At 51.8% G+C, this 25,637-nt stretch overlaps 1 protein-coding gene across 2 annotated transcripts in view; it reads left to right on the top strand.

Annotated features, from left to right (window-relative positions):
- The window catches only part of LOC140407873 (EEF1A lysine methyltransferase 3-like), a 50,000-nt gene extending 25,399 nt beyond the window's left edge, over window positions 1-24,601 (top strand). For both annotated transcript variants that reach the window (XM_072495093.1, XM_072495094.1), the window contains exon 4: window positions 21,796-24,601. In XM_072495093.1, coding sequence (XP_072351194.1) covers window positions 21,796-22,190 — 395 coding nt within the window. In that variant the 3' untranslated portion in view covers window positions 22,191-24,601. The remainder of the gene's footprint in view (window positions 1-21,795) is intronic.
- The last annotated feature ends 1,036 nt before the right edge of the window (window positions 24,602-25,637 follow it).

The raw sequence follows: 25,637 nt of genomic DNA, 5'->3' as shown, positions 1-25,637 counted from the left end.
CAATGATAATCTATGATTAATCTAGGACAAAGGTTCGGCACAACATCGTGGGCCGAAGGGCCTGTTCTGTGCTGTATTTTCTATGTTCTATGTTCTATGTTCCCGAACATCGCGACTTAACTCACAGAATTAAAAGACTGCAATTTTAAACAAGACAGAACAGAACACAGAAACATTTTTCTCATCTCCCCGCCACCCCATCCCTTTCCCCAAACTCAGACCACCACAGTTTGAGTTTAAAAGCCATTAAACCAGATTGCCAGATTCTATCCCCTTTGACCGATTCTTATCAGCCCCATCACCTTCAAACAGAATCAAACACAAAAGAAGAAGCTTCAAGCAGCTTAAGCAAAATTATGCATGCAAGAATCAATCATCTTTCCTGCAGAAACTAAAACACCCCATCGCATCTTAAAAGCTCTTCCATCTGTAATCCAGTACATAAAGCAATAAATCAAAATCAAATTACACAAGAAGAGAGAAAAGGAAAAAAGAAAACACCAAAACACTTTTCTTCCTGAACATCACAACTTAACTCACAGAAATAAAAGACAGAAATTTTAAACAAGACACGGCAAAACACAGAACCATTTTTCTCACCTCCCCGCCACCCTGTCACTTCGCCCAAACTCAGACCACCACAGTTTGAGTTTAAAAGTCATTAAACCAGATTGCCAGATACTACCCCTCCCCCTTTGATTGGATTGGATTGGATTTTGTTTATTGTCACGTGTATTGAGGTACAGTGAAAAGTATTTTTCTGCGAGCAGCTCAACAGATCATTAAGTACATGGGAAGAAAAGGGAAGAAAAGAAAATACATAATAAGGCAACACAAGGTATATAATGTAACTACATAAGCACCTCATTGGATGACGCATACAAAGTGTAGTGTTAATGAGGTCAGTCCATAAGAGGGTCATTTAGTAGTCTGGTAACAGCGTGGAAGAAGCTGTTTTTGAGTCTGTTCGTGCGTGTTCTCAGACTCCTGTATCTCCTGCCCGATGGAAGAAGTTGGAAGAGTGAGTGAGGCCGGTGGGAGGGGTCTTTGATTATGCTGCCCACTTTCCCCAGGCAGCGGGAGGTGTAAATGGAGTCAATGGATGGGAGGCAGGTTTGTGTGGTGGTCTGGGCGGTGTTCATGACTCGCTGAGGTTTCTTGCGGTCCTGGGCGGAGCACTTGCCATACCAGGCTGTGTTACAGCCAGATAGGATGCTTTCTATGGTGCATCTGTAAATGTTGATAAGGGTTAATGTGGATATGCCGAATTTCCTTAGTTTCCTGAGGAAGTATAGGCGTTGCTGTGCTTTCTTGGTGGTAGCGTTGACGTGAGTGGACCAGGACAGATTTTTGGAGATGTGCATCCCTAGGAATTTGAAACTTCTAACCATCTTGGTGCTGTCAAGGGTGTGTACAGTACTTTGCTCCTGAAGTCAATGACCAACTCTTTAGTTTTGCTGGCATTGAGGGAGAGATTGTTGTTGCTGCACCACTCCACTAGGTTATCTATCTCCCTCCTGTATTCTGACTGGTCGTTATTCAAGATCCGGCCCACTGTGGTCGTATCGGCAGCAAACTTGTAGATGGAGTTGGAACCAAATTTTGCCACGCAGTCATGTGTGTACAGGGAGTAGAGTAAAGGGCTAAGTACACAGCCTTGCAGGGCCCCAGTATTGAGGACTATTGTGGAGGTGGTGTTGTTGTTCATTCTTATTGATTGTGGTCTGTTGGTCAGAAAATCGAGGATCCAGTTGCAGAGTGGGGAGCCAAGCCCTAGGTTTTGGAGCTTTGATATTAGCTTGGCTGGGATTACGGTGTTGAAGGCGGAGCTGTAGTCAATATATAGGAGTCTGATGTAGGAGTCCTTGTTGTCGAGATGCTCTCGGGATGAATGTAGGGCCAGGGAAATGGCGTCTGATGTGGACCGGTTGCGATGGTATGCGAATTTCAGTGGATCAAGGTGTTCTGGCAGTATGGAAGTGATGCGCTTCATGATCAACCTCTCGAAGCACTTCATTACGACTGAAGTCAGGGCCACCGGATGGTAGTCATTGAGGCACGTTGCCTGGTTCTTCTTTGGCACCGGTATAATGGCGGTCTTCTTGAAGCAGGTGGGGACCTCAGAGTGGAGTAGAGACAGCTTAAAGATATCTGCGAATACCTCTGCCAGCTGGTCCGTGCAGGTTCTGAGTGCACGACCAGGGTTCCCGTCCGGGCCCGTCGCCATCCGAGGGTTCACTTTCAGGAAGGCCAATCTGAAAGCTGTGATGGTGGGTATGGGTGAGTAATGGGCTGCTGGGGCACTCGACAGCGGATTGTTGGTTACCTGCTTGAACCGAGCATAGAATGCATTGAGTTCATCGGGGAGGGGTGCGCTGCTGCCGGAGATATTACTCGGCTTTGCTTTGTTGCCCATTATGTTGTCTAGTCCTTGCCACAAGCACCGGGAGTCTGTCTGTGACTCTAGCTTGGTTTGATATTCTCTCTTGGCATCTCAGATGGCTTTGCGGAGGTCGTACCTGGATTTCTTGCATAGGTGAGGGTCGTCTGACTTGAATGCCTCAGATCTGTCCTTCAGTAGGGAGTCAATCTCGCGATTGAGCCATGGTTTCCGGTTGGGGAATGTACGTACTGCTTTCTTTGACCGATTCTTATCAGTCCCATCACGTTCAAAGAGAATCAAATACAATAGAAGAAGCTTCAAGCAGCTTAAGCAAAATTATGCATGCAAGAATCAACCATCTTTCTTACAGAAAATAACACACCCCGTCGCAACTTTAAAGTTCTTTCCTCTGTGATCCACTACATAAAGCAATAAATCAACATCAAATTACACAAGAAGAGAGAAAAGAAAAGAGAACATTTAAAAAAAAATAACACCAAAACTCTTTTCTTCCCGAACATCGCAACTTAACTCATAGAATTAAAAGATTGAAATTTTAATCAATACAAAGCAAAACAGAAAACCATTTTTCTCGCCTCCCTGCCACCCTGCCCCTTTCCCCGAAACCCAGCCCACCACAGTTAGAATTTAAATGTCCATAAGCCAGATTATTGTCTTTCATAAAAGTAGCCACCTCTTCTGGAGAATTAAAGTACAGCTCACGGTTCTCGTAGGTCACCCAAAGACGTGCCGGGTACAACAGTCCGAATTTAATGTCTTTCTCAAACAGGGCCGCCTTAACTTTGTTGGAACTTGCTCTCCTCTTTGCGAGTTCTGGTCCCCAGTCTTGGTACACCCGAATCTCTGACTCTTCACACATGTACCGTTTTGTCTGCCTGGCCAGTTCATGATACGCTCCTTGTCGAGGAATCAATGAAGCCTCACCACCATGGCCCTCGGGGGCTCACGACTCTGGAGCTTACGTACAAGCACCCTATGTGCCCGGTCCACCTCCAGCGACTTGTCAAACACATCGGCCCAGACCATCCCCTGCAACATCTTCCCCACATATGCTCTCACATCTGATCCCTCCTTTCCCTCTGGCAGCCCGACGTTTCGGATATTTTGCCCGCGAGACCGGTTCTCCAAGCCTTCTACTTTATCTAGCAGTCGTTTCTGGCTGTTTTGTAGTATGCTAATTTCCAAAGCCATTGCAGTGGACTCCTCCTCTCGTTCAGTCACCAGCTCCTGCAACCTTAAATCTCCTGTCCCTAGGTCGTCATTTTCTCCTCCACACGGTCAACCACCTCCTTAATCGAGGCTATCATCTGGGTTACGTCATCTGTACGCTCCTTGCGATGCCGGGCGAACTTCTTATCCAGGTACTCGACCCATTGCTCCATCGACCAGTGAGCTGGCATGGACGAGCTTTGTCTCGTTACCATTGAGCTCGATGACCTCTGATTCTTGCTTTCACTCATCTTTTGGTTTCTCCTTCTTCAACTCTTGTTTGGACACGATTCCATAAATTGAGGGTCACCTCCTTTTCCTCTCCCTTCGATCAACTTATGTTGAGACATTTTCTGAAAAATCCGACTTAAACACCATTAAAAAAAACACTAAGGGCGAGAGCTGCTGAATGTGCGACCGTTTACTCCATGGCCATCACCGGAAGTCGGTGACGTTCACCTTGATGGCCATCAGGAGCGGGTGTCCTCCCCCATACACCCGCGGGACGAGGTGTGCCATCATCTGGCAGATATGTTGCACTGCCTCCTTGCTCACTCGGAAAACTTTGACGGCATGCTCAATCTGGCAGGTTCTCGAATGATCGGTGCTGCCGATACAAATGAGGCCTCCTTGGCACCTCCTCCTCCTCAACCTGTTGAGCGGCTGGCTGTGCATCCTGGGCGGCTGCCTCCAGCTCTGCTGTTGCACGCTCCACTGCTGCATGCTCCACTGCTGCAGCTTCCTCCTCATGCAGTGCCAGCTTATACAGCCTCAGGGCATCCTCCAGGCCTGCAGCTACTAGCAGGTGGGCCACCATTGCTAGTTGAATTCCAATATTCATTGTCTGCAGAAACTGAAAGACCAACAAGTTGGCATGGTTCATACCCCCATGCCCAACCAGGTCCTCTGGGCTACATAGTGGCCCTGGTTGGCACTGCCCACGTGCCCCACCCCCCATCCTCTCAACCCTGGCCCCATCAGCGCCTGGAACCAAGGGGTCCTCTGGCCCTGGCACCTCTACCTGATGTCCGGGGTACCGTCGGCTGGCACTGCTCTTGCCAGCAGTATGCACTGCGGCCCACATCTAGCACCCCCATAGGGGCTACAGTGGGCGTTGCCCTGGGTGGGTCGCCTGATGTCCCACTGGTGGGTTAAGGCCGGGCGGCGGGAGCTATGGCGGAGGGTTGAGTGAGGGGTTGGAGGGGTGGGGCACCCATAAGGCCGGTGTCATTCTGCAGAACTAGGGGCCAAGGTGGGTGGTTAGCGGGGTGCGCAGCAAGATGGCTGCCTTACATGCCAGGGCAATGGCTGCCCATGCCTGGACATCGCCCCAGTCCTGTGGAGTTCATCCCGGCCACTCGGTCCATTATCCCAGCATACCCCCGGACCTGGCAGGACCTGGCAGGACCCCCTGGCAGGACCTGGCAGGACCCCCCAACCCAGCCAACCCGGCCAGTGCCCAGCCCGCCAGACCACTGTCGTACCTCTCTGTGTCCTACCTCCTCTCTCTCCCTCACCAGCCACTACGCCGATTTCATGATTTTTAAAAGCACAAGTGAACGACGCTGTCGGGAATTCGACCTATTGGAGCCAGAGAATCGCGGAGTCTTTGGAGAATACTGGGTCAGGCCTGCTAGTGGTATGCAAATGGTATTCACTGTGCATGCGTTCCAGAGACAGGTAACCCCACTGTCGAGGTGATGAAGAATTGCGGTTTGGTGTAAAATCTTTGCCCACCATGAATAGGCATCAGACCCTATTCTCCACCCAATCACGTTTAACGATTTCAGCAATGGAGAATTCCGCACCTTAGATTCACAACCCTTTGAGTGGAGTAATTTCTCCTCATCCCAGTCCCACAGAATTGCCCCCTTGTTCTGAGACTGTGCCCCTTCATTTTAGATTCGTCAACCAGCAGAAATAACCTGTCAATGTCCACACTTGTTGAGGAATGTAAAACGCAGGCGAGCAGACTCAGTATGAGGGGTTGATCATTTAGGTTTGAGATGAGAAAAAATTACAATGCTGTGAATGTCTGGGATTCTTTGCCCCCTGAGTATTCCAGGATGTCCCAATGTAGAATACATGTAAGGCTGGGTTGGGACAATATTTTGGTCTTTCAGTAGAATGGTCATGAAAATGGAGCTGAAGGCCAGGATCAGGTAAGATCGTGTTGAATGGTGGAGCCAACTCCATTGGTTTAGCTGCTGTTCTTATTTGCTCATATTTACTGTTCTTGTTTTCAGTTATTCCAGTTATGGCATCCACAGATAACTTACGACAGATTGCAGCACGGTGACTCAGTGGTTAGCACTGCTGCTTCATAGTGCCAGGGATCTGTGTTCGATTCCAACCTCGGTTGACTGTCGGGAGTTTGCATATTCTCAGTGTTTGCTTGGGTTTCATCTGAGTGCTCTGGTTTCCTCTCACAGTGCAAACATGTGCAGGTTAGGTGGATTGGCCATGATAAATTGACCCTTAGTGTCCAAATGGTTAGGTGGTGTTACGAGGATAGTGCGAGGGTTGGGCTTGGGTAGGATGGTCTTTCGCAGAGTTGGTGGATTCTAGATGGGCCGAATGGCCTTCTTCCAAAATGTAGGGATTCTATGATAGACTTTGATTCCCTTGTTAGTCAAGGATCCATCCTCTGCCTTAACAATATTCAATGACCCTGTCTCCACTGCTTTCCGAGAAAAGGAGTGACAAGGACTCACAACCCTATCAGGGGAAAACATTCTCCTCATCGCTAGATTAAATGAAAGGCCCCATTTTAAAAAAGTATATTCCCTAGTTCTAGCCCTGCCCACAGGGGAAACACCCTGTCAGCATACAGCCTTTCAAGTTTCCTCGGGATCTTACCTGTTTCAAGAAGCTTATCTATCATTCACCTAAACTCCAGTGGATACAGGCTCAGTTGTCCAACCGTTCCTCAAAATATAACCCACTTCCTAACACCTTCCCACCTCATCCAAGGTAGAAGCTGAGTGTATCTTCTCTGAACAGCTTCTAATGTCTTTAAATAAGGAGACCAAAATTGCACACAGAGCTCTGGGTTATTATTTACTATGCATATTCTGCACCTCCGTGGTACAGAATGAACAGAGTTCTCCACATCTGGGCTAAAAGGCAATAGCATTAAAAGGAGAATGGGCCCTGGGCTCTGAATTCTGCGTCAGCATTCAGTGGGATGTTTCATTGTGACCTGTGCTGTGCTTCACTGGTGCCCCATCATGTAGGTTCCGGAAACCATAAAATCCTCTAACATTACAGAGCAACCAACCATATCATGCACATTGGTAACCATTTCAGTTCGCGTTGATAGTATTTGCTTCTCCATTTTGCCATTTAAAGGGCTTAATGGTGTTATAATTCGTCATGTTGCTTCCGACATCTCAGTTAGATAAGTTGGCCGCATGCCCGATGTGGGGTCGAAGCTAAAAGCATAGGTTCTATTCCCGCACTAGCTGAGATTACCGGTGAAGGCCTTCAGAACCTTACTGCTCGCCTGAGGTGTGGTGATCCTCACGTTAAATTACCACCAGCGAGCTTTCTCTCAAAAAGAGGATGCAGCAATGGCCTGGGGATTACGGCGACTTTCATTTCAGTTAATGTTCAGATTACCTATTTGTTTATAGTGCCTCACTTTTTACATACAGCTTATACAATTTACCGAGCCTCTACTTATAATCTAAATAATAGAATCCCTACAGTGCAGAAGGAGGCCACTTGGCCCATTGATTCTGCAGCTAGCCTTCGGAAGACCATCCTATCTAGGCCCAATTCTCCAGTTTATCCCCGTAACACCACCCAACCTTTGGACACTTGGAAGTAATTTAGCATCGCCAATCCGCCTAGCCTGCACATCTTTGGACTTTGCGAGGAAACCGGAGCACCCAGGGGGAACCCACAGAGACATGGAAACAGGGGGAGAACGTGCAAGCTCCGCACAGCCAGAGAGCGGATTTGAACCCGGCTCCATGGCAATGTGAGGCAGCAGTGCCACTCTAATAAAGAGAGATGACAACAAGTGAACAGTTGGGTTTTTAGAACAATCGGCAACACCTTCAAACTTCCAGATTTGTAAAAATTCAATTCAAATTTTGCCATCTGCCATGGTGACCTTTGAACTATGGTCCCCAGAACAGTATCCTGGGCTGCTGTATACTAATCCAGTTACAATACCACTAGCCCACTGACTGCTCTAATAAGCGCAGTTACACAATTTACTCCAACTGTCCAAAGATGTGCAGATTAGGTGGATTGGCCATGATAAATTGCTCTTAATGTCCCCCCCCCCAAAAAAAAAGGTTAGCTGGGGTTACTGGGATAGGGTGGAAGCAAGTAGAGTGCTCTTCCAAGAGCCGGTGCAGACTCGATGGGCCGAATGGCCTCCTTCTTCCCTGTAGATTCTATGAAATCTATGAAATAGCTGCTATTAATCCCAGTTGTCTCCATCCAATAGTTGCCATCAGTTGTATTTGCCAATTTCATAACATGAGGTATAGAAACTTTGACCAGGAGTCGACCATTCAATACGATTATGGCTGATCATCAGTAAGTACATTCCTGCCCACTCACTATATCTTTCGATTCCCTGGGAAGCAAAAATCTGTCTATCTTAATGATGGAACATTCATAACCTTCTGGGGTAAAGAATTCCAAATATTATCCAATTTAATTGTACAGATTTCTCCTTTTCTCCATTTAAGTGATTATCCCTTATCATAGATACACAGAAGATAGGAGCAGGAGGCCTTTTTGCCCTTCCAGCCTGCTCCACCATTCATCATAATCGTGCTGATCATCCAACTCAATAGCCTAATCCTTCTTTCTCCCCATAGCCTTTGATCCCATTCTCCCCAAGTGCTATATCCAGCTGCCTCTTGAATATATTCAATGTTTTAGCATCAACTACTTCATGTGGTAATGAATTCCACAGGCTCACCACTCTTTGTGTGAAGAAATGTCTCCTTACCTCTGTCCGAAATGGTTTACTCTGAATCCTCAGACTGTGACCCCTGGTTCTGGACACACCCATCATTGGTAAAATCTTCCTTGCATCTACCCCGTCAAGTCCTGTTAGAATTTTATAAGTCTCGATGAGATCCCCCTCATTCTTCTGAATTTCCAGCGAGAACAATCCCAACCTAGTCAATCTCTCCTCATATGGCAGTCCCGCCATCCCTGGAATCAGTCTGGTAAACCTTCGCTGCACTCCATCGAGAGCAAGAACATCCTTCCTCCGAGAAGGAGACCAAAACTGCACACAATACTCCAAGTGTGGCCTCAACAAGGCCGTGTACAATTGCAGCAACACAACCCTGATTCTATACTCGAAACCTCTTGCAATGAAGGCCAACATGCCATTAGCCTTCTTTACCGCCCGCTGCACCTGCATGCTTACCTTCAGCGATGGTGCACAAGGACACCCAGGTCCCACTGCACACTCCCCTCTCCCAATTTACAACCTTTCAGGTAGTAATCTGTCTTCCTGTTTTTGCTTCCAAAATGAATAACCTCACACTTATCCAATTTATGCTGCATCTGCCATTGATTTGCCCACTCACCCAACCTGTCTAGATCTTGCTGTAGAATCCCTGCATCCTCGTCACAATTCAACCTCCCACCTAATTTAGTATTATCTGCAAACTTTGAGATGTTACATTTTGTTCCCTCATCCAAATCATTAATATATATTGTGAATAGCTGGGGTCCCAGCAAAGATCCCTGTGGTACCCCACTAGTTACTGCCTGCCTATTTGAAACGGACCCATTAATCCCTACCCTTTGTTTCCTCTCTGCCAACCAGTTTTCTATCCACCTCAATACATTTTCCCCAATCCCATGCGCTTTAATGTTGCACAATAATCTCTTATGTGGGACTTTGTCAAACGCCTTCTGGAAGTCCAAATATACCACATGGATTGGCTCCCCTTGTCGACTGTACTGGTTACCTCTTCAAATAATTCCAACAGATTTGTCAAGCATGATTTTCCCTTCATAGATCCATGCTGGCTCTGACTGATCCTGCCACTGCTTTCTAAATGTTCCACAATAAAGTACTTGAAAATGGATTCAAGCATTTTCCCCACTACCGATGTTAGGCTTACTGGTCTATAATTCCCTGCTTTCTCTCTACCTCCCTTTTTGAATATTGGAATGATGTGAGCTACCCTCCAATCTGCAGGGACAGTTCCAGAGTCTATAGAATCCCGGAAGATGGCCACCAATGCATCCACTGTTTCCAGAGCCACCTCCTTAAGCACTCTGGGATGCAGATTCTCAGGCCCTGGGGATTTATCCACCTTCAATCCCATCAGTATTCCCAACACCATTTGTCTACTAATGTTGATCTCCCTCAGTTCTTCCCTATCACTCAACCTTTAATTCTCCAACATTTCTGGGATCTGGGGCGTCATTCTCTGACCCCCCGCCGGGTCGGAGAATGGCCGTTGGCCGCCGTGAATCCCGCCCCCGCCCCCGCCGAAGTCTCCGAAGGGAGAAAAGTCGGCGGGGCGTTAATGGCGCCGCTGCCGCGGAGAATGTCACGGGTCTGCGCAAGGCAGCCGATTTTCGGCCTGCCGATATTCTCCCTTCCGGATGGGCCGAAGTCCCGTCGACGTGATGACCATTCACGTCGACGTGAATTAAACCTCCTTTTCATCGGAGTGACCCGGTGCTCCAGGCTCACGCCGACCAGCGAGGAGGTGAGTGACGGCCTGGGGGGTTGGCTCTGGGCAGGAAATGGCGTGGCCGCAGACTGATTGCGTGAGGAGAGGTGTGTCTCGGCTTGTGTGTGTGTGTGTGTGCGGCGGGGGGGGGGGGGGGGGTGGTTAGAGTAGGTTGGGCTCCGGGGGAGTGCCGGGAGGGGGTCCGTGCTGGGGTGGAGGTTGGGGGTTGGAGGGGGTCCGTGCCGGGGTGCAGGTTGGGGGGGGGGTCCGTGCTGGGGTGGAGGATGGGGAGGGGGTCCGTGCTGGGGTGGAGATAGGGGGTTGGAGGGGGTCCGTGCCGGGGTGGAGGTTGGGGGTTGGAGGGGGTCCGTGCCGGCGTGGAGGTTGGGGGTTGGAGGGGGTCCGTGCTGGGGTGGAGGTTGGGGAAGGGGTCCGTGCCGGGGTGGAGGTTGGGGGTTGGAGGGGGTCCGTGCCGGGGTGGAGGTTTGGGGGGGGGGTCCATGCTGGGGTGGAGGTTGCGGGGGGTCCGTGCTGGGGTGGAGGTTGGGGAGGGGGTCCGTGCCGGGGTGGAGGTTGGGGGGGGGGTCCGTGCTGGGGTGGAGGTTGGGGAGGGGGTCCGTGCTGGGGTGGAGGTTTGGGGGGGGTCCGTGCTGGGGTGGAGGTTGGGGGGGGTCCGTGCTGGGGTGGAGGTTGGGGAGGGGGTCCGTGCCGGGGTGGAGGTTGGGGGGGGGTCCGTGCTGGGGTGGAGGTTGGGGAGGGGGTCCGTGCTGGGGTGGAGGTTGGGGGTTGGAGGGGGTCCATGCTGGGGTGGAAGTTGGGGGTTGGAGGGGTTCCGTGCCGGGGTGGAGGTTGGGGGTTGGAGGGGGTCCGTGCCGGGGTGGAGGTTGGGGGTTGGAGGGGGTCCGTGCCGGCGTGGAGGTTGGGGGTTGGAGGGGGTCCGTGCTGGGGTGGAGGTTGGGGAGGGGGTCCGTGCCAGGGTGGAGGTTGGGGGTTGGAGGGGGTCCGTGCCGGGGTGGAGGTTTGGGGGGGGGTCCGTGCTGGGGTGGAGGTTGGGGGGGGTCCGTGCTGGGGTGGAGGTTGGGGAGGGGGTCCGTGCCGGGGTGGAGGTTGGGGGGGGGTCCGTGCTGGGGTGGAGGTTGGGGAGGGGGTCCGTGCTGGGGTGGAGGTTGTGGGTTGGAGGGGGTCCGTGCTGGGGTGGAGGTTGGGGGTTGGAGGGGGTCCGTGCCGGGGTGGATGTTGGGGGGGGGTCCGTGCTGGGATGGAGGTTGGGGGGGGTCCGTGCTGGGGTGGAGGTTGGGGGTTGGAGGGGGTCCGTGCTGGGGTGGAGGTTGGGGAGGGGGTCCGTGCTGGGGTGGAGGTTGGGGGTTGGAGGGGGTCCGTGCCGGGGTGGAGGTTGGGGGTTGGCGGGGGTCCGTGCCGGGGTGGAGGTTGGGGAGGGGGTCCGTGCCGGGGTGGAGGTTGGGGGTTGGAGGGGGTCCGTGCCGGGGTGGAGGATGGGGGGGGGTCCGTGCTGGGGTGGAGGTTGGGGGGGGGGTCCGTGCTGGGGTGGAGGTTGGGGGGGGGGTCCATGCTGGGGTGGAAGTTGGGGAGGGGGTCCGTGCTGGGGTGGAGGTTGGGGGGGTGGTCCGTGCTGGGGTGGAGGTTGGGGGGGTGGTCCGTGCTGGGGTGGAGGTTGGAGGGGGGTCCGTGCTGGAGTGGAGGTTGGGGAGGGGGTCCGTGCTGGGGTGGAGGTTGGGGAGGGGGTCCGTGCCGAGGAGGGTGATGGGAGGGCAAATGAGTTGGTCCACCTGGCCAGGTGCCAGCCTCCAACAGTTGGACCCATGCGGTCCATGCCACCTGGCTGGGGGGAGGAGGGGATATGGGCAATGATGACATGTCGTCGTTCCTCTCCCCCCCACCAGGCCGTCATGTTTTCAGATCATCCAGCGATGTTGGCCGCCGTGGTGGCAGCCGCTCATGTCTATGTTGCCCTGGATGAGGAGGAGGAGGAGGAGGAGGAGGAGGAGCGTGCCAGAGAGGCGGCGCAGGCTGCCGCAGAGGGGCAGGCGGCAGCCGCCCAGGCTGGAGGGACACCTGACCGACAGGACGAGGAGGGGGAGGAGGACGTCGCGGCCCCACGGCAACGGAGGCACCCGAGGGCGCCCCGTGTGCACCGGCCCCGGCAGTCATACCAGGACCTCACGGACCGGGAATGCAGGAGGAGACTCCGGATGAGCCGGGAAACCGTGGCACACATCTGCCACCTGCTGGCACACCTGTCACCGCGTGGCACTGGCGGGGGACACCCTCTCCCCGTGTCCGTCAAGGTTACGGTGGCCCTGAACTTTTATGCAATGGGGTCATTCCAGGCACCGAGTGGGGACCTGTCCGGCATATCGCAGACATCGGTGCACCGGTGCACCGGTGCATCCGGGCAGTGACAGATGCCCTTTATGCCATGGCGCACCGCTACATCCGCTTCCCCGTGGACCGGGCCAGCCAAGATGCCCGGGCCGTGGGCTTCTCTGCCGTGGCCGGGTTCCCCATGGTCCAGGGCGCGATCGACGGGATGCACGTCGCCGTGCGGCCACCTGCAGATAACAGGGCCGTGTTCACTAATAGGAAGGGGACCTACTCGATGAACGTACAGGTGGTCTGCGACCACCGCATGATGATCCTGCACGTCTGCGCCCGTCACCCAGGCAGTGTACACGACTCATTCGTGTTGTCGCGGTCATCCATCCCCGGCATGTACGAGGGACGCCATCCCCGGTTGAGGGGCTGGTTGCTGGGCGACAGGGGCTACCCATTGCGATCGTGGCTGATGACGCCTATACGGAGGCCACGCAATGAGGTGGAGAACCGCTACAATGATGCCCATGTAGCGACAAGGGGAGTGATCGAGAGGTGCTTTGGCGTGCTGAAGATGCATTTCAGGTGCCTGGACCTCTCTGGGGGCGCCCTCCAGTATCGGTCAGATAGGGTCGGCCGCATCATTGTGGTGTGCTGCGTCCTGCACAACATAGCCCAGCAGAGGGGCGATGTGCCGCAGGCAGAGGAGGGCGGAGTGGAGGAGCAGCAGGAAGAGGCACAGTCCTCCCCAGATGAGGGGGATGGGGGCAATGGTCAGGGCAGACGGGGTAGACACAGGCGGGTGGCTGTCCACCGTTACCGGCTGGCCCAGCGGGCACGGGACAGGCTGATAGCCGCCCGCCTCACTGACTAGATGGGCGTGGGAATCGGGTAGTATGGCAACAGACAGCACACCATGGCAACAGCCGACCACCCACACCCCCCACCCATCCACCCACCCAGCACCCTCACCCCCTCCCCAACCCCACCCACCCCACCCGCATGCACACCACCCCCCCCCATTGCCGATCCACCGGCGGCACAACGGGCCGTGCTCACACAGTTGCGGGTGGACGCGTGTCTATCGCAGGCCATGGAGGATGATGACAACCCGCCCTGCGATGAGCTCCTGGCTCTACATCATTGGACTATGTCTGACCCATGGCCACAGTACCACCATCCACCCGGACCATCCCTGCATGCGGCTGTGACACTGCAGCGCACGGTCCCGTCCTCTGCCCGGGGGATGTTGATGGCGGCCCAGGGGGAAGGAAGCAGGCTCACCTGGGGCTGAGGTAAGACCACCCCTCACACACACACTTGCGCTCAACGTACATGACACGCCCGCACACTTTGGACAGAGCACAAAGGCAGCTTCGGTAGGTGTAACATTGACTTTAATAACCAAAGGAGTTCATGCACGTGCCCTAGCCCCTAAAACTCATCTGTGCCCTGCACCCGTGCCAACTTACTCAGTGTCTAATTGTTTGGCCTTACGGGCCCTTTGACTACGTCTACGTGGTTCCCCAGACGGTACAGCAGAACTGGAGGTGGACTCCTGTGATTCCTGCCCTCTGACACTGGATCCCTTTGGCGGCCGTTTCCTGGGGCGTCCTGGCCTAGATGGGCCAGGCTGCGGCCCGGGCGACTGGGATGGCGAGCTGCCAGCCTGTCCTGCCCGTTGCCCACCCGATGCACCTGGGATGGAACGGGGGAGTCCGAGGTGTCGCGGTGTACCGGGACCTCCCCTACAGAGGGAGCCGGGACGGATCACACCACCTCCTCCTCCCTCGGGGTGCCCGATGGCTCCCAGGCCTCTACATGGGTGGGGGATGCGAACGGACTGGCCATCCGACGCCCCCCCGACATCTGGCGCTGCCAGTCCTGGAGGCCCGTGCTGGTATCGACAGGGGTCTGCAGGTTTGCAGCCATGGAGCCCAGGGTGTTGGCAAACCCTGTCTGTGACAGTGCGACGCCGGCTCGCACATGGCCACTGGCGCCGATGCCCTCAGCGATGGCCTGCTGAGACTGGGCCATGGCCTGCAGAGACTGGGCCATGGCCTGCAGAGACTGGGCCATGGCCTGCTGAGACTGTGCTATGGCGTTGAGCGCCTCTGCCATCTGGCGCTGGCACTGGCTCATGGCCACCTGTGAGAGGGCAGCCATTTCCTGGCCCACAGACGCCGCCTGCACGGAAGGCCCCAGGCCTCGCAAACCGTTCCCCATGTCTGCCACCGTCGCAACCATTGCCTCCACCGTGGACGCCACCCGTGCAGTGTCAGCCTGGGTGGCACGCATGACTGGGACCACTCCCAGCTCCTGGATGCGGGTGGACTCCTCCACCTGCGACCGCAGCCGCCGCAAGCCGCCCGTCACCCTCTTCGCTCGTCTCCGGGTCGGTGGTTGCATCGGATCTATGTGTGGGTGTGGTAACTGCAGGAACCCGGGATCCATCTGGGCGGCAGATGTTCGCTTGGGCTGGGCTGCCCTCCGACCGCCCGGCTCCTCTGCTGCTCCTACCTCCACCTGCTTTACCGGGACGGCTGTGTTGTGCGCACCAGTGAGTGTACCAGACGCCTCATCACTAAAGTGCCCAACCGTGGTGAGTGTTTCTGCGATGGTGGAGGGTGTTGGTGACAGCAGTGGCATTGTGTCGTGCTCTTCGTCCCACTCTGACTCCATGGCACTTTGGGGTGGGGGTTCGTCTCCACCCATCCACTCTGAGTCACTGTCCGGTATTTCGTCTTCCCGGGTAGGGGTGTCCTGGGTAGTGCTGTCCCGGGTAAGGGTGTCCTGGGTAGTGTTGTCCCGGGTAGGGGTGTCCTGGATAGTGGTGTCCTGGGTAGTGGTGTCCTGGGTAGTGGTGTCCTGGGTAGTGGTGTCCTGGGTAGTGGTATCCTGGCTCGGATGTGACGGGGGCCTGTGGCTGCCCCCCTCATCGCTGGGTGGTCGCTCCCGCACATGACGGGGGTGTCGTCTCCCTGTTGCTCCAGGTCTCTCCGTCTCCCGTGGTGTGCGAGGGGCTTCCTGCGGGCGTTGCATGCTGGAGGGTCCAGGTCTCTCCGTCTCCCGTGGTGTGCGAGGGGCATCCTGCGGGCGTCGCATGCTGGAGGGTCCGGGTCTCTCCGTCTCCCGTGGTCTCCGAGGGGCATCCTGCGGGCGTCGCATGCTGGAGGGTCCGGGTGTCTCCGTCTCCCGTGGTCTCCGAGGGGCATCCTGCGGGCGTCGCATGCTGGAGGGTCCGGGTCTCTCCGTCTCCCGTGGTCTCCGAGGGGCATCCTGCGGGCGGTGTGCATCTGCGGGGATGGGTGCCTGGACGTTTGGTCCTGCGATACACAATGAAGCATGCATGGTTAGACATCAGGCGGTGATCAGGTGATACGGGGGAGGGGGATATAGGGGAGGGGGGATATGGGGACAGGCTGTCGGTGGCTCACTTGCTGGTGGGCCCCCGACCTTTGCATCAGCAACCTCCCGGTCCTCAGGTCCGCCAGCCAGTTCCAGGGCCCTTTCCTCGTGTACGGTCAGTGGCCTCTCATCAGCGGGCCCTCCTCCAGTCCTCACATGCTCCCTATTGTTGTGTGCGCGCTTCTCCTGTGGGGGGGGGGGTGGTGGCAGGGGTAAAAGGCAACAGTGTTAGGCAGGTATATGAATGCACGCCATCGGTTGCGCGTGCATTGCAGAGGTTAAGGTTAGGGCTGGATTCACTTGAGGATATGGGGGATATGGGGGAGGGGGATGTGGGGGAGGGGGGATATGGGGGAGGGGGATATGGGGGAGGGGGGATATGGGGGATATGGGGGAGGGGGGGATATGGGGGAGGGGGGATATGGGGGAGGGGGATATGGGGGAGGGGGGATATGGGGGAGGGGGGATATGGGGGAGGGGGGATATGGGGGGATATGGGGGAGGGGGTGTGTGGGGGAGGGGGGATATGGGGGAGGGGGGATATGGGGGAGGGGGGATATGGGGGAGGGGGGATATGGGGGAGGGGGGATATGGGGGATATGGGGGAGGGGGATATGGGGGAGGGGGATATGGGGGAGGGTGGGATATTGGGAGGGGGGATATGGGGGAGGGGGGCTATGGGGGAGGGGGTTCAAGGGGAGGGGGGATATGGGGGATATGGGGAGGGGGGATATGGGGAGGGGGATATGGGGGATATGGGGGAGGGGGGATATGGGGGATATGGGGGAGGGGGGATATGGGGGAGGGGGGATATGGGGGATGTGGGGGAGGGGGGATATGGGGGAGGGGGGATGTGGGGGAGGGGGGATATGGGGGAGGGGGGATATGGGAGAGGGGGGATATGGGGGAGGGGGGGTTATGGGGGATATGGGGAGGGGGATATGGGGAGGGGGGATATGGGGGAGGGGGGATATGGGGGAGGGGGGATATGGTGGAGGGGGGATATGGGGGAGGGGGGATATGGGGGATATGGGGGAGGGGGGATATGGGGGAGGGAGATATGGGGGAGGGGGGTTATTGGGGATATGGGGGAGGGGGGATATGGGGAGGGGGGATATGGGGGAGGGGGATATGGGGGAGGGGGGATATGGTGGAGGGGGGATATGGGGGAGTGGGGATATGGGGGAGGGGGGATATGGGGATATGGGGAGGGGGGATATGGGGGAGGGGGGGATATGGGGGAGTGGGGATATGGGGGAAGGGGGATATGGGGATATGGGGGAGGGGGGGATATGGGGGATATGGGGAGGGGGAAAAGGGGGAGGGTGTATATTGGGGATATGGGGGAGGGGGGATATGGGGGAGGGGGTATGGGGGAGGGGGGATTTGGGGGAGGGGGGATATGGGGGAGAGGGATATGGGGGATATGGGGGAGGGGGGATATGGGGGAGGGGGGATATGGGGGATATGAGGGAGGGGGGATATGGGGGATATGGGGGAGGGGGGATATGGGGGATATGGGGGAGGGGGGATATGGGGAGGGGGATATGGGGGATATGGGGAGGGGGGATATGGGGAGGGGGATATGGGGAGGCTCACCCTGCCTGCTCTGACGAGGTCATTCACCTTCTTGTGGCACTGGGTGCCTGTCCGTGGTGTCAGGGCCACAGCGGTGACGGCCTCTGCCACTTCCCTCCACAGACGCCGGCTGTGGCGTGGGGCAACTCTGCGGCCGTGCCCGTTATACAGGGCGTCCCTCCTCTGCTCCACTGCGTCCAGGAGCGCCTCCACATCGCGTGACTCGAACCTCGGGGCTGAGCGACGGCCAGCCATCCAGTCGGGTGTTGCGGTCGGGTGTTGCGGTCGGTTGGGGGGGAGCAGCGCGGCCTTATGAGCCGTCACGCCGTGCAGCGCGTATGACGCTGCACGGTGTGAACCACTGCGCAAGCGCGGATCCCGTTACGTCGCTGCTAGCCCATTTCGGGCCGGAGACTATCGTCCCATTTTTATGACGTGACGCAAGTGGGATTTGCGCCGTTTTTTGCGTCGATCGGCGGACTTTCCGCCGATAACGGAGAATTTCGCCCCTGATTTGTGTCCTCATTTGTGAAGACAGAACAAAAGCATGTATTCAATTGCTCAGCCATTTCTTTGTCCCTTATTATGCGTTCTCTGTTTCTGTCTGCAGGGGGCCTACATTTCTCTTCACCAATCTATTTCTCTCACATATCTGTAGACACTCTCAATGTCAATCTTTATGTTCCCTGCAAGCTTCCTTTTGTACTTCACTTTCCCCTTCTTAATCAATCCCTTTGTCCTTCTTTGCTGAATTCTAAACTGCTCCCAAACCTCAGACCTATTATTTTTCTTGGCGAATCTGTATGCTTCTTCCTTGTATCGGATACTATTTCTAATTTCCTTTGTAAGCCATGGATTGACCCTCTTACCCCCTTTGCTTTTGTGCCAGACAGGAAGGAACAGTTGCTGTAGTTCCTCCATGCGTTCCTTGAATGTCTGCCATTATCTATCCACTGTCATTCCTTTAAATAACTCTCCCCAATTTATCAAGGCCAACTCATGCCTCATATCTTCATAGTTTCCTTTATTAAGATTCAGCACCCTAGTCTCCGAATCAACTACTTCACTCTCCACCTTGATAAAAAATTCTACCACGTTAGTCACTCATCCCAAGGGGTCTCATACAGCCAGATTGGCAATGATTCCCTTCTTATTACACAGTACCCAGTCTAAGATGGCCTGCTCTCTAGTTGGTTCCTCCACATATTGTTCAAGAAAACCATCCTGTATACACTCCAGGCATTTCTCCTCAACGGCATTGTGGCTAATTTGATTTGCCCAATCTATGTGAAGATTAAAATCACCCATGATCATCGATATTCCCTTGTTCCATGCATCTCTAATTTCTTGTTTAATGCCATTCCCAACCTCATCATTGCAGTTTGTGGGTCTATATATGACACCCACTAATGTTTTTTGTCCCTTGGTATTTTTCAACTCTACCCATACAGATTCCACATTGTCAGAGCTAATATCCATTCTCACTATTGTGTTAATGTCCTCTTTAACCAGCAGTGCCACGCCACCACCTTTTCTTTTATGCCTGTCCTTCCCAAATACTGAGAACCCTGGGACATTCAGTTCCCATCCCTGTTCACCCTGCAGCCATGTCTCCATAATCCCAATTATATCATACCCATTTATATTTATCTGCGCGATTAGTTCATCCACTTTATTGCAAATGCTCTGTGCATTAAGGCACAGAGCCTTTAAGTTTGTCTTTTTCACAATGTTTGTCTTGCTCCCAATATTTTTCTCTGCTGCCCTGTTTGAATTTTGCCCTGAGACTGTTCCAGTTTTCTAGAATCCCCAGCCATGAGAAACAACTACTCAGTGTCTATTCTATTAAGTTCATTCAGAATATTGCACGTGTCAATGAAAGCACCTTTCTTTCTTTTAAAATTTAGAAAGTATAGACCTAAGTTACTCAGTGTTTCATTATAGGACAACTCTAACCCGAGGAGTCAAACATTCACAGTACCAACTACAAAGCACGCATATATGTCTTTAAATATGGAGACCTAAACTGTGTACAGTCTCAGCAAGTCTCTACACAATTGAATAAATACTTGTTTATTCTTGTACTCCCATTCCCATTGCATTAAAGGTCCACAGCGGTTAACCTTTGGAATTGATGGCGGACCCTGCATGCTAATTTTTTATATTCCTTGTCTGAGTACACCCATGTGCTGCTCAACAGAACAGTTACAGATTTCATTTCAAAATATTTTGACTTTCTATTCTCCCTTACACTTCCTCACATTATATTCCTTCTGCTATATTTTTGCCTTTTTATTTATCCTGTTCATATCTCTTTGCACCCTTTGTGTGTCCTCCTCGCAGCTTAAATTCCCACCTAGCTTTGTATAATCATCAGATTTCGATGCACTATTTTCAATTGCTTCATCCAATCATTAATATGTATGGTAAATAGCTGAGTTCTAGTGCTGACCCTCCATTAGTACCAACCTGCAAACTTGAAAATGCCCCATTTATCCTGCTCTCCAAATCAATTTTCCTTGCTAAGATATTGCCCGCTATTATACGTGGCACTGTTTTGTGTTTGAATCGTTTGTTTGCCATCTTCCTGACCACCTTTAGGAGTTCCAAGTATATTGAATTTACTGTTTATCTGGGTATTTACTCTACAGTTTACATCTTCAAAATCTATTACATTTATCAAGCAGAATTTCCCTTTCGTAAAACCATGTTGATTTTGTCTGATCATATTATGAATTTTAAACATATTGTTTACGACATCCTTAATAGTACACTGCAGTATTTGCCCTGCAACTGATGTCACACTAATAGGCTTGTTGTGCATAGCGGTTTCATTGTGCTGTAATATTTGTTATGCCTAAACCATATTATTGTTGCCCATCTTCCTCACTCCTCCAGTTGCTACGCGTGGTGCAGAAGTCTAAAATTCCTCTTCACTATACTTGCCACTGTTCACAGTGAATGTCCCTACGATTATCATTATCCGTTGATCTTATAATTCTCATGTTTACCCGATATTTATTGTTAATTATGCATATAATAGGTCACGGTCTATAATTGGTATTTTTTTCCATGAACTATGGGCTGGTTTCTGTGTCTCGCTAAGCCAGTAGCGGAGTTCCGGGTGCAGCAGAGAAACCTCCCCAGTCGGGAGAAAACAGGATCAAGCAGGGGCCAACAATTGATCTGACCCCCTGCTGGCATCGTGATCGAGCTTCACGCCCTGCGCCGATGGGAGGATACAAATGGGTCTGAACAGACTATTAATTGTCGGGGCACTTATTCTCCAGACTTGTGTGATTCTCTGGTCCTCTGGGCCGGGAATCACGTGGGCACGAATTGGTGCTAGTCCTGACAAGCTTGGCCCTGGTGTGATGAACCTTGCGGTGGGCCAATGGGGTAACTCTTTAAGGAAGTTGCCCCAAAGTCGATCAGAGGGTCATTCCCCCCAACAATACAAGACGTGCCCACCGCGTCCCCATCAGACGCCCCCATTGCCTCTTCATCAGAGAGACCCAAATTAAAGAGAGCCCCAATAGTCCGCCTAAGTTAAGTCTTTCCCACAGAGACCCCTAAAAGAGACCTTCCCAGAGGCCCCTCAATAAAGAGAACCGCCACAGACCCACCATATAACGAGACCACCGCACAGAGACCCCTTAAATAAAGAGACCCCCTAAATAAAGAGACCCCCTAAATAAAGGGCCTCCCAGAGGGAGACCCTTGTCAGACAGCCCCAGAAGAGAGACCCCTATAAGGAAGCCCATTCTCCCAGAAAAGAGTCCGCTGTCTCGAAGCTAAAAAGCGGTGCAGACAGAGGCTGTGAACACAGTCAATGCTTTAAACACACCGAGGCAATACACCTGCTGGTTTAGGTACAGAACTAGCAAGTTCCACCAAATTCCCTGCTCTTGCTAGCTCTCGCAAGAGAATTTGTCTCTGAAACTGATATTGCAACACATGTGGAGCAGGTGCCTCGGGGTGTTCTCGGTTTGCGGAGTCCTGCTCAGTGCTCTGTGGACTGGTTCGCCCGGCTCTTTGGTTCAAGGCTATTCGGCGCTCACTAGCAACGAGAGTTACGATTTATTTTCATGATTGGACTTGAGTTGCTCTTGCGTGAGAAAAGTAAACTGCACCAAGCAATTTGTGCTCCGTTGAAATCATGAGATAAATGTACTATATTATTCTTTGTACCAGGTGGAGATGTCACCTTAACGGACAGATCGTACGTTTTGAAGCAAATAGAATATAACGTACTTGCTAACGTTCCGCTCACCAGCAGACACCGTTCAAAGATCCGTGCTCTTGCGTGGGGTGACGATCAGAGCAAATTTTCAACCGACTTCGATTTCATTCTGGGTTCGGACATTGTGTATAACCCATCACAATTTGCAGGCCTCTTACAGACCCTGCTGTACCTCTGCAATGAAAAAACTACAATCTACATGTCTTCTAACGTGACTGCCAGAGAGGGGACTGTCAATTTTCACCAGGCTCTCCTGCCACAGCAGTTCAACAGTGAGATCCTTCATTCAAGCGGAAGTAATTTTATTTACAAAGTGACCAAAAAAGTTGCGAGCGATGAGCCATAGTTTCTGATGGAGAGCCGGCCACACAGCAACCGATTTGTCATCCAACAACACGCTGACATTCACAAGGCTTACTAACTATATTGAGAAGTTACTTCGAATGTTTTTTTTAAATCATGTTTTTATTTTCTTTCTTTTAATTTTCCAGGTGCTTTCCTTGAATCTGCCAAAATTTGGCAATTCACACGTGCACAGGACTTTAATATGCTTGACTTAATCGCTTTCCCGTACAGGAGGTCAATATATATAGGATTTATATCAATGACAGAGCAAAGTTGAGTAACTTTGATGCCGTACTGACTCGGGTGCCCAGAAGCTGTCACGCTCACCTCCGGAACTGGGTGTGGCTCAAAGTTTAACGTTATTGAGTCGCAGTAAAATATAAGATCTCAGCGTAGAAATTATCTTGTTCCATATCAGCTTCGAACCCGCGATCGCTCTGACTAAACAAAATGTCGCCTTTCTCGTACTTAAAACGTAGTTAACAATTTAAAATGATTTGGACAAACCCCTCGTTAAAAACACACTGGAATTTCATATGGGAGCGGGGGATTGGATTGATTTCTTATTAATATTGTAAATGATTCTTTAAACCTCTATTATGTGTCCATTTCTATATATTGACGGGACCAGTAGAACATAGAACATACAGTGCAGAAGGAGGTCATTCGGCCCATCGAGTCTGCACTGACACACTTAAGCCCTCATTTCGACCCTATCCCCGTAACCTAATAACCCTTCCTAACCTTTTTGGACACTAAGGCAATTTATCATGGCCAATCCACCTAACCTGCACATCTTTGGACTGTGGGAGGAAACCGGAGCACCCGGAGGAAACCCACGCAGACCCTGGGAGAACGTGCAAACTCCGCACAGACAGTGACCCAAGCCGGCAATCGAACCTGGGACCCTGGCGCTGTGAGCCATAGTGCTATCCACTGTGCTACCGTGCTGCCCACAAAGCCTCATACTACTTCCGCTAACCAAAGTGAACTGTACTTCAATTTCCTTTTCGCTTTGCGAATGTGACCCAACCGTTATCACTCCTCATCTTCAATTCATCCGCCCTATTCCTCCGACCCTCGCAAATCTCATATTTCCTGCATTGAGAAATCTGATTGCATGGTGCTCAGTTCCCCTTTACCAAATGAAGTCTTACGACACCAGGTTAAAGTCCAACATGTGTATTTGGTCACTCACCTGAGGAAGGAGCTGTGCTCCGAAAGCTCGTGATTCCAAACAAACCTGTTGGACTTTAACCTGGTGTTGTTAAACTTCTTACTATGCTCGCCCAGTCCAACGCCAGCATCTCCACATCATGGCTGCCTTTGCCAAACCCTGGAGTAAACTTACCGGCCTCCTGACACAACTTCAATTTCTGGCAGCTGACACGGGGATGAATGCACTGAATGATAATGATAACCCCCGTGCTGCGCACTGGTGCCCTGGGCTTTATGTGCCCCGAGTGAATGTACAATTTAAAAGCCAGACTGGTGCCTGGAATATTGCTTCCCTTGTTAATCGTCTAACCATGCATCTAACGAACTGAAATAGTCATTCAAATAGTGCTGTTCAATAAGCATGTTCCTCTCCATGCCTTAGATAAAACCCGTCCGAGTGTTTAATTCGACAAAGCTAAAATTGCAGGCTTTACCTCCGGAAAAAATCCTTATTAGGCCTTTATATTGCGAGCATCTTCATTTTCCCCTTCATTGAATCATTCGTTCTAGTTTGCCAACTGCTGGACCATTTCTTTTTACTTTAGAGAAGTAAATCACAGATCAATAAGGCATCAAGTGTGAGTCATGCAAATGTTTAGATTATAATAGTAAAATTCACTTACGAATCAGATGTTGGAAATTTTCGTTAATTTCCGGTCTTGTGAATATTTACATTGTCTATAAACGTAAATTGCACTGAAAGCAATAAAAATGTTGATGACGCTTGAACTTGTTCCGTGCTTTAATGGATACACGAGTGCAGACTTAATCAGAGCGTTGCCTTACCTGACCAAAAATATTGAATCATTCGGCAACAAAATACGCACCATAATTAATAATAAAAACAGACAATGTTGGATAAACTCAGCATGTCTGGCAGCACCTGTGGAGAGAAATAGAGTATGCCCCCCTTCAGTTCCGAAGAAGGGTCACATGGACTCGAAACATGAACTCAGTTTCTCTCTCCGCAGATGCTGTCCGCCCTGCCGATTTTATCCGGCATTTCCTGTCTTTATTTTAGATTTCCAGCATCAGCAGTATGGTGCTTTTATTTGAATGCATAATTACCATGTTTTGCGAATTAAATTTCGATTTTTGCAAAATGTTGATCTTTATTTGCATTTTCATAAGACCGAACCACAAACGCTTATTCATTGAGTTTAATGGTTCTCAATAAAGGACTGCTTGAATCAATCGATTGTTTGTGCCTTTTTACCTAGATGGAGAAACATTGCTCAATTTTTCTAAAATATTCAGAGCGGGTTAATTTATTCCCAGAAATGCAATGTGCTTAGACAAGTTGAGATTGTTCTCTTGAGAAGAAAGAAGGAGAACCGGAGAATGAACAGTGGGGCCCCAAGATTGAGCTTCACCTCAATGATCGGGTATGCATTTCATGCAATCAGCGCTCTTTGTGTTGTCAGAAAATGTAAGGATGCTTTTAAAATTAATGTGTTTTTTTGGACAATTTTCATCAGAAGTCGGTTAGCTCAGTTGATTGGACAGCTGGCTCATGATGTGGCAAGCTGCCAATAGTGCAGGTCCAATTCCCATACCAGTTGAAGTTAATAATAATATTCTTTATTGTCACAAGTAGGCTTACATTAACACTGCAATGAAGTTACTGTGAAAAGCCCCGACTTGCCACATTCTGGCACTTGTTCGGGTACACTGAGGGAGAATTCAGAATGTTCAAATTACCTAAGAGCACGTCTTTTGGGACTTGTGGGAGGAAACCGGAGACCCCGGAGGAAACCCACGCAGACAGAGAGAGAACATGCAAACTCCGCACAGACAGTGATACAAACCGGAATCAAACCTGGGTTCCTGGCACTGTGAAGCAACAGTGCTAACCACTGTGCTACTGTGGCACCCATTGTGACATGAAGGCACTTCCTTCTCAATCCTCAGATAAAATCACCACCAGTCAGTTCTATTTCTCAGAGGGGAGAGCTGACTTTCATCGTTTTTTGCACAACTAAAATCAAACTGCCATGTATTTTGCTGGGCAGCAATTACGAGAAATAAAGGTACAGGAGAGAACAGAGAACAGGGCGTTATTTGCAATTGAAACATTTAAAAGTCAGGGTGCTGTGAGTCAAGAAGCAGGCTAGTCACAGATTAGTTGAAGAAGAAACAGCAAGCGAGCTTCTGCAAAAGATTGTTTTAATCTATGAACCAAAGACCATTCCCAAGTCCTGGTCTCTTTGGTCTGGTCGTCACTGGCTAG

Source organism: Scyliorhinus torazame, chromosome 2 (genome assembly GCF_047496885.1).
Source record: "Scyliorhinus torazame isolate Kashiwa2021f chromosome 2, sScyTor2.1, whole genome shotgun sequence".
NCBI classification, from domain to species: domain Eukaryota; kingdom Metazoa; phylum Chordata; class Chondrichthyes; order Carcharhiniformes; family Scyliorhinidae; genus Scyliorhinus; species Scyliorhinus torazame.
This window is presented reverse-complemented; position numbering and strand designations above follow the sequence as displayed.